Raw genomic sequence first — 9,480 nt, forward strand, 5'->3', positions numbered from 1 at the left:
AGGAGAGAAGGAGGGCAGTGTCATCCCCATCTGAGGTCTTGTGATGTTGCACAAGTCTGCAGGGATGGAAATGAACCAGAGGAGCTTGGGCGTGAGGTAAGATAGGGTGTCATGTCACATCCTCATACATCAGCCGGCACAGCTGGGGACAAGTGGACAACTCCACTTACAAGGAGTAGGGCACACTGGGGAACACGGGCTGCAGAGACCAACTGGCTGTATGTTGTGTTTGAGGGTGAATAGACCCAAGCGATATTGTCCGTCCCTCTCTAAAAAGCTATTAAGATAGACTGGGGTTGCCAGGAGATTGAGCTTCTCAGCGCAATCCTCTCTCACCAGGAGACTTGGGACAAGGCGCTCATTTCTCTCTCTCTTGTCTCCCTTCAGTTCTATGCTGAACGAGGCCAACACATCGTCTACAATATCCTGTGACAGCCCTCTGGGCCTCCGGCAGGATGAGGAGCAGGAATCGGACACACAGCCAGGCTGCCAGGAGCCGACCATAGGGCACCAAGAGGTGGAAGAGAGCTTCCTGTAGTCAGAGCTGGGCTGACTCTGCATCTCCCCATGGCAAGGCCAGCTGAGGGGCTGACCCAGGCATCGCAGAGAGCCATGCTCTGCTCTTGTACATTGGGACATCCCCCCCTGTCCCAGCATTCCTCCTTCCCTCCCACCCCCCAGCATCGGGTGGGGAACTAGAGACACTTTTTCCCATTGCCATCCCCTTCCTCCTTACAAAGAGGTGGATCAGTGCCAGAAACCTTCCAGATCACTGCCACATCCTCCTCAGTGAGCAAACCACTGCAGGAGGGAGACATCTCACGGACCAACATCTTCTTTTCAAGTGGAAGATGGGGGCTGGATCTCCACAAGAGACGCCACTTTCTGCATTGCTAAGATGATACTCCAGCCTCTTCCCTCTCCATGATCTTTAGATGGCAATGAGTTTCATCTCTGCACCAGCACTTCTCTGATTGTCTCAGCACCAGCCACTCTGTGGTTCTATGAAATGCCACCGGGACAGATTATTTGCTTGGAGCCCATTGCTGGGTCATAGAGCACCTGCAACACCAACCTTCGGCTGATGGATATCAGGAGTACATCGCGTAGATTCTCCTCCAAGCACAGCCAAGTCCTGGAGAGACCAGCCAGCGTCTCAGAGATACCAAACCATCGTTTGCCTTTCTTGACAGCTCTTCTGTGGTGGATAGAGCATCACAAGCACTACAGGTACCTATGGCTCTAGGGTACAGCTCTGCACGCACCTAGAGGGGCTGTCACACCCTGAACCCTTTCATGCCCATCATGGCACCAGGAGCCCCAAGGGCATGCTGGGAACTCAACTGCTCTCACAGTGACTCTGTTGTAGTAGAAAAGAGGGCAGTCCAGTGTTGTTCATGTTATTTGTGTGGACACTAAGCTAATTATTCTCCATTGAAGATTTAAAGGGAACAAATATATTAATCCACTAGCCAGGGCCAGTATAAGGAAGCAATATGGCTATTCATTAATCTACTGCCACTAAGCCCAGCTCATCTGCTGGGAAATCATATAACCCCACCAGCTGCAGAATCTTTGTGCCTTATATTTGGGAAGCAAGCGTTCCCTTTTGACAGACTGTTCACCCGAACACCCTTTCTCAGGATGGGAGGTCTCACCGGTCCCTCCTGAGTCATAGCAAGACTGTGGGGAGCAATAATGATGCCAGACCACCAACCCAGGGACATCCCAGAGAGAGAGAGGGAGAGAGGTTGGGAAGCTGTTCGGTCACAGCTGAACTCTTTTTCACACCCTGCCACTTTCTGGGGGCCAGGTACAGCCACTTGAGCCTGCCAGGGCTGTGGACGAAGTATCATGGGGAATCACGCAGAGCAAGAGGAATCAGGGAGGATTCCACTCTCTTGGAAAACATTTTGAAGAATAAAAGGGCAGAGACCTTCCTCCTGCTTCTTGCCACCTTCCTTGATTCTCACAAACTGGCCTGGGACTTCTTGTGCTCTCAGCTCCTCAAAACGAGGAGACTCAAAGCAGGAGGAACACCAGGCTTTTGAAATCAGTCGTGAACCCCACCGCTGCAGAGACGAAAGCTAGGCCCCCGAAACTACAGCCCTGAGACCACAGAAATTATCAGGGTTTTTTTTTCTGAAAGGAGAAGTTTTGCCTTGCACAGAGCTCTGTTCGCTGCATGTCCCCCCCTCTCATTAACCCCTCCATTGCCCTCCTCACGCACATCTCACTGTGCATCCTACAAAAACTGCACAGGCAGGACTACAAATTCAGAAATTCAATCAGCATCTTGCTGGGCTTCTGCCACCTCAGAACCACTGAGAATTATTTTATTTTAAATATGAAACTTCTGCCAGAAATCCCCAGTTGTCTGTTGTTGCAACGCTGCCATTTATGCAGCTAAAAGAGGAGTAGATGTTTGGTGTGCTGATGTCCTTGGTAAAATGTGAACATAAGAAATAGCACTTTTTTTGGCAGCCAGTGGAGTATATTTTCAGCCCGTGTGGTCAGATTCCCCACCATCCATAGGAAACACACTGTGAATGACAATTCTTTTTCCATGCTCTGTTCTTCTGGCTTGTAATGAAGGAGCCATCTTCTGTGGCCACAGTTCATTAAATGATCCTAACCACAGAGAAGCAGTAACTCATGAGATCCTCGGGGTCAGACCACTTTATTTTTCTAACGTGTAAGGTGCTTGGTAGGATGTGTGTCACTGCAACTTGAGCCCGCAGGATGGCACATCAGATCATCCTGATAGCCCCTGTCTGCACCAGCTCCATTTTTAATTTGTCCTTCTCTATTAAAGGTGACCACAAGTACTCAGTACTCCAGGTGAGATCAAACCTAGACCTCGCATAGGGCATTAATAGTTCTGGTCTGTACTGGATTTGACTCGCCTGGTGTAGCTTTGATAGTGTTGGCCTTTTCCCAGCCACAACATGCTGGTAGTTTCGAGTCATCCTCTGACCAATCTAAGCACCTACGTCTTTCTGCTCCTCCAGCATTTCTCCCTGCTGTTCCAGACATTGGGTCATCAGCACATTTTGTTAACAAACTGTTATTTTTGGGCTGGACTGACTAATAAAATATTAAATACTTCTAGCATCAAGAGCAAGCCTAGAGAGCTACTTTTACTACCTCCATCTGGCCCAAAGATTTCCCCATCAATTAACCCCTACTCACCCTCCCTTTGGCCATTTGCTCATTCACTTCACAAATCTCACACTAAACTCCATCTCATACAGATTAATTACTAATTAAATTACTAATTTCTGGCTATCAAATAGTTTCCACCGTCCTGAAGAGCAGATCTATTTCTTCTCCCTGGTATCCTGCTCAGGTATCCTGTCCTATTAGCTGGGCATTAGCTCCGCTTGGATGCCTATTGCATTTTGTCCCATGTGTAGATTTATTGCAACTATTCTTTGCATCAAAACCTGTTCTGGCTGCTGACGGGGTGCTAACCCCACCTCTCTCTTCCTTCGTAAAGCAGGTACGCCAGACTCTTTGCAAAACGGTACTGTTCTCCACTGCAGAGAGATACGACCAAATATTTGCCTTTGGCCCTGCGATTGCAAGGGCCAAGTCTTGCACTTTGAGGTACTTTCCTGTCCTTTCCCAACTATTCCCATCACTGTTTAGCAAGGGCGTGCGGACCCACTGCAGCGAGCAGATCTCCTCAGCAGGGGACAGGCTGGCAGCGCTGGCAGCTGGGCAAAGCCGACGTGGTTTGCTAAGCATCCCTGCAACTCTTCCCAAAGAGAGGGTTCTGCAGGGCTGAGACTCACAGCAGCCCCCCATGCAAGCTTTCTCCGCAGAGGGAGCTGGATCCGGCCCCCGCTCCCTCTCTCTGCTGCCGACATTCCGGTCCCTGTGGTGGGTGAGGGCCAGCAGAAACGGTCGGCTGTTCTGGGCCCATCAGTTTTGTAGCCATAATTTCTCTGGTGAGATTCTGAAGGGAACCGGTCCCTCTGGTTTTTTAGTTTCAATGATCAATTTTCTTGTTTGGGTGTGTTTTCGTGTTTAGAGGTGGACCCAAACTGAGCCCCCCAAAAAAGGGACACATGCCGCAGCTTGGGCCCATCTCTAGTGCAATATCTTTTATTTGTAGATTATATTTTACTCTACAGCTGTTACACCATTATCAGCACCAGTATACGCATAATCCTACTGCCAGTCACTACATCATACATACCGAAGTGTATCCCAGAAACTAATGCGACACTCCAGTGTCTCTTTCCACATTTAAGATGCTTATTGGAATGATGTGTGCACAGGTTTTAGTCCTTTCGTCCTTCTCGGTTTGAGCGTGTTATTATTTTTTGAAGCGAGAGTGTCACGTTTAGTGTTTGTTTGTGTCGTGTCAAGAAATCTAGAGCACAGCGGACTTTACTCGTAACTAAATTCTCTCTGTTCACCTGCCGAGGGGACTGTGGTGGAGTCTCACAGGGACGGGAGGCAGAAGCACCGTGCAGATGTGCAGCCAGGAGGAAGTCAGCCAGAAGCGAGAAATGGCTCTTCCCCTTCTTCCCAGTCAGGGCTCTGGGCTGGGGGAGAGACAGCACCGCAAATACAGGATACTGGGCAGTGGGTTAGGTTTTGGCTGTGGGGAAGCCCAAGGTCTGCCTGTGTAAAGCTGATCAGATCTGGAGAAGAGGACTTCACAGATGTCTCCTTTTGGGGGCTTTTTTTTTTTTTAAATTACATGTCAAGTAATGCACTGAGGAGGCAAACCCCATGCTCCAACGCACAGGCGCAATGAAGGGCTCTGGCCAGGCTCAGCGCTTAGCTCAAATCCCAGTTGGTATGGCCAGTTCACATGGGATGCCCCACATGGACAGGAGAGCAGCAGGGAGCCCTGACGTGGCCTGGCTGCGCTCCCACTTGGAGAACATGAAGGTTTCCCTTCGGCAGCCTTTTGGCAGCCTTTGCCCGGGGTGGTCACATGGGCAGAGAGCAGCCAGGGCAGCTGTAGGTCCTCACTGGGCACCGGGCAGCTCCTGCAGCAGACCCCAGCTCAGCCTGGATGCTGAGCAGCCAGTGTTGACTCTAACACTGGAGGTACCATGTTGTCCGCGGGACTTGCCCAGGGCAGGCCAGGTATCATTCAAAAATCAGATTTCATGGGCCAGCACATGGGTTGCTGAGCTCCCAGCATAATTCCCATGTTTCACCCAGAGGGTTGAAGTCTCTGTGACATGCCAAGATAGATCTGGTTGGCTTTGGCAAAGGCAGGGGAGCTGCTCCAGAGTAGCTCCAGCGGCACTCTGGAGAGATGACTCTTGCAGGAGTGAGAGGAGCCAGGGAAGTCAAATTGTGCTGGGAGGCCTGCAGGGTTCCGTTGTTCCTGTCCTTTCCTCCTTCATGGGTTGCACCAGAATGTCAAGCTTGCCCAAAGCACGTCCTCTGCCCTCTCCCACTCCTGCTGTGCTGGCGTCACGCTGTTACTCTGCAGCATCTCGGAACAGAAGCAGCACCTGCCTCCACCCTGTCTGTCAGAAAACGTCCTGAGGGCAAAGGAAAAAACAGAGTTTGGACTAAGGTACCAAAGAGTTAACATTTCCCTAGGTTTACAGATGTAGGATTTGTACTATGTCACATCTATAGCCATGAGATATTATTTTTATGCTGTAAACTTTTACAGATATGTTTTTAAAGAAAGAGTTTAAAAATAAAAGTGTTTTTCTTTTTGCAAAGTTCCATCTCTTCCTTTGTTTGCCTGGCTTTGGCTGCTGCTACCTTCTCACACTCAGATGGGGCTGGGAATACAGCTTAACCATGTGGTGGGTGAAGGCTAAGCATGTTAATACGCTGTGCATGACCCCAACGCTCAGCGAAAGCCAAGCTGGGAGCCAGGCAGAGAGAAGCACAGCAAGGAAACAGCTGAGCCCAGAGGTAAGGAAAACGGGCTGCCAACAGGGCAGGAGCTGCCCCATCTCCCTCGTAACCGGCCAGCTTGTGGGTCCTGTGGTCCTGTTGCACTGGGAGGAGGTGGGTAGAGGGAAGGACACTGGGAACAGTTCCCATGTGTACCCCCAGTGCCAGAGGTTTGGGCCAGCAGCCCCCAACATGGGGTTGATGTGCTCCCCTGGGGGCATTGCTGCGGCTGTGCTCAGATCAGGGTAGGAATGTGGGAGCTTCCAGGCTGAACAGCGCTGGGCTGAAGGAGCTGGAGGACATCACAGTGCTGTTGATTTTTCCACATAGTTGAATATCTTGGGGCGGTGGGAGAGACTGGGGGTAGCAATGGGCCAGGAGCCACACTGCACTGCACGGGCCTTCCCACGTCCTGCTCTCCTCCAAGCTGGGTTCTTCTCCCTTCCCTCTGGGATGAGGAATTCATTGATAACATTTAAAGACACAACCCTACAGTCCTGGCTCCCTATACTACCACTCCCTCTGGTCCAAACGTGCTCCTGCTGCCCTCACCTTCCCCAGTCACCTCTCCAGAAGTGCAGGAGTCCCTCAGCCCCACGGGAAACAGGCACCTCCTGAGTTCAATAAAACTCCTCTCAAAAATGACCCCAGGCCACTGAGCAGAGCTGTTTCCAACCAACTCTGAGCCACATGTTTGGAAAACCTGGGGTTGCTGCGAGGAGCAGATTTGAAACTAAGGTTCAAATATATCAGTGCCCACCCTGTTTTCAGGCTGTATGATGCAGCCCCAGTGCAAGTTCCCTCTGGCAGCAGTTGTGCCTCCCTCAGCTCCTGGAAACTCTCTGTGTACCCAAAAGCCCAAGGCACCAGCTGCAGCAGGAGACAGGTCCAAGCCTCAGCAAGGCTCCCCTGTCCAGCACGGCCTGTCCTGGGCTTCTGGTTTGCCAGAGAGGAGGTTTGCAGGCTCCCTGACCAGCTCAGGCTGATTGTCCCCAGATAGGCTCTGAGTCACCTGGCACGGCTCAGCCAAGACAGGCAGACAGGGCATTTTTCTCCAGGAGCTGAATCAGCACGGGGGGGAAAAAATCACCTCATCTCCAGAGAGGCTGCAGCGAAGGCTTGGGGAAAAGCAGGGAGGGGGAGTTGGTGGACCTCAGCCTTGAACCCAGCTGACTCCCACCGCCTGATCCTTGCCTGCCTGGCTGGCCTTCTGCGTGTTGGGATGCACCAAGGAGGGGTCACGGGGCTGGGAGTGAGTAGGTGGACATGGGGACCACCAGCAGGGCTTTTCCCCACCCTGAAAGACATCTCCTCTCCAGTGATGAGACAGGCACCTCAGGGAAGAGCTCAGGGGAGAAAAGAAGCTCAGACTGCGTAGACAAACCCTGGCCTGCTGCAACCAGGGTTTTTAGCTGTTTGGGTACCAACAGCTCACTCGGGACATGGCTCTTTCACATGTGTCCCCAGACTGCTGCAGGGCAGGACAGGCAGGCATGAGGCCATGGCCAGCTGTGCTCCGTGCAGGGGTCATGTAGGGCTGGAATAGCCCAGCCCCGCTCCCAGCCCGGCAAACAAGCCTGAGCTCCCAGTGCTCCCAACCAGGGCTCACAGCAGCCTCCACTCTCCCCTTCACAGCCAGTGAGGCACTGAACAAGTCTCATGCCATCTCCCAGAACGCCTTCCTGGCCATTGCGGCCTCCACAGACATCCCTGGGCTTCAAGTGACTCAAAGTAAGGCTGCAGCTCCTCCGGGAGCATCCCTGCCCCTTGCTCAGAGCGGCGGGGGCACACGAGCCCCAGCAGCACTCCTGTGACCGAGCTGCTGCTCGCAGCCACGGGATTTGGGATGCAGTCCGCAGGCAGGAAGAGATGGCCACCGATGAGGGAGGAACCCCAGCAGACAGCTTGTCCCATTGAGCATCCCCAGGTGTGCCCAGCCCAGCTTGGGGACCCATGTGTACAGGCCACAGTCTTGTTACCGCTGCCATCAGAGACGGTCTGCAAGGGGTGTCCTCAAAGAGAAGGGAGGCTGAGAGATTGCTTCTCTTCTCTGCATTAAACCTGTCTGGTTTAATACTTGACGCACTGGTGAGTCAGTTCTCTCTGAGCTGGCATTTGTTCCTGGAAAAAAAAAAACAAACAAACAAAAAAACCAAACCAAACTTAAAAAGAAGAAGGAGGGAAATAAACATACTTTAAAAAGCCCCTTTGGCTCAAAAGGAGGAAAGAATAATCAGGCAGACATCTCCTGTGGCCTGACAGCCCCCCAGCTCTGGGCAGGAGCCCCCCAACACATCATGCTGCCTCTACTTTGTGTTCTGCTTCCCCACATCCTGCCAGGAAAAACTGCTGAGAGGAAATCTTCTCCAGCCAAAAGCTGCCTTTCCTTCTCTCTGGGCTCCCTCCTGCTCTCCAGCTACTCCTCTAGCCAAAACCAAGAGCTCTCTCCACGTTCCCATGACTCTTAGTCATCTTCAGCACAGTCAGCCATGCTCTCATCTCCTGGCCCCAAGACCTTGTCATGCTGGTACCTCACTAATTGCCCCTTTTTGAGAAGCCCATTCCCCTCCAGTTTGAGGGACACTCCTCTGCCTGGCACCTTTACAAGTGTACGTTCAGCAGCCACCTCCATGCAGACATTTTGGAAAAGCCTATCTCTTTCTGCCCGCTTTTCACAGCCGGTGTCCCTGTCACCTCCCTGCTGATGGGGCTGCAGCTAAGGCAGAGCTCTCCGGCTCACCCGTGACAGGACCTTCCTCCCCTGTGCTTCCTAGCACTGTCAGGTGGTGGCCATAACTTCCCACTCCAGAGGAGCCATGAACTGTCATGAATTTTTGGAGGTTATTCAGAGACAGAACAGAGAGCAAAGGACATCCTGCATCTGGCTTGAGCATCCCTGGGAGAGCTGTCTTGCTCCAAGCCTGTCCTCACCCCCTGTTTTGGAAGGGGAGGGTTAACAAAGTGGCTAATTACTGCTCCCGGGTGCCTGCCAGGTTGTCAATTGGAAAACAGCTTCAAAAAGCCTCCTCATCAGCAAGAGTGGGTGGGGTGTGCTCCTGGAGAGGAGGGGTTCTTGTCTGAGCTCTGTGGCTGCCTGATGGTGACAGGGTTGCTGTGAGCGCCAGGCTTGAAGGTACTGGGAGAGGAGGAGAGCTGTGGTCCCTGTGTGTCCCCCAGCCCAGCTGGGGACAGGGATGAGTCTGCAGGCTGGACCCCAACATGTCTCCATGCAGGGGATGGTGGTGAAGGCCGGCCTGCAGCTGTCTGGGCTCAATCCTGCTTCTGTGTGGTGCTGGAGCAGGGCTTGAGGGTGATCCTGGGTGGCCACAGGACCCAGTTCTGCACCAGGGATTGGTGCCCTTGGCTAAAACAAAATAATTTGTCATCTTCACAAGCCTTTTCCCATCTAGGAACTGCCCTGGGCTAGACCACCTTTGTGGGGGAGGCAGCCATGTTCCTGTGTGGGCCCTCAGGACCTGGACCCAGCAAGAGCCACTGGGCCTGAGGTAGAATGGAGTCCCCTGTCACCAAGGCAGGTCCCTTTGTGCCCCCAAGCAGGTGTGTGTAGTCACTGGGGGTTTGGGTGGCAGTAGC

General features: G+C 52.5%; 1 protein-coding gene across 1 annotated transcript in view; it reads left to right on the forward strand.

Annotated features, from left to right (window-relative positions):
- The window catches only part of PDGFRB (platelet derived growth factor receptor beta), a 34,259-nt gene extending 28,554 nt beyond the window's left edge, over positions 1–5,705 (forward strand). Inside the window, exon 24 of the mRNA XM_086758717.1 lies at positions 388–5,705. Coding sequence (XP_086614843.1) covers positions 388–538 — 151 coding nt within the window. The 3' untranslated portion in view covers positions 539–5,705. The remainder of the gene's footprint in view (positions 1–387) is intronic.
- The last annotated feature ends 3,775 nt before the right edge of the window (positions 5,706–9,480 follow it).

This window comes from Chlamydotis macqueenii, chromosome 14, assembly GCF_036417535.1.
Source record: "Chlamydotis macqueenii isolate bChlMac1 chromosome 14, bChlMac1.mat, whole genome shotgun sequence".
In the NCBI taxonomy this organism is placed as follows: Eukaryota; Metazoa; Chordata; class Aves; order Otidiformes; family Otididae; genus Chlamydotis; species Chlamydotis macqueenii.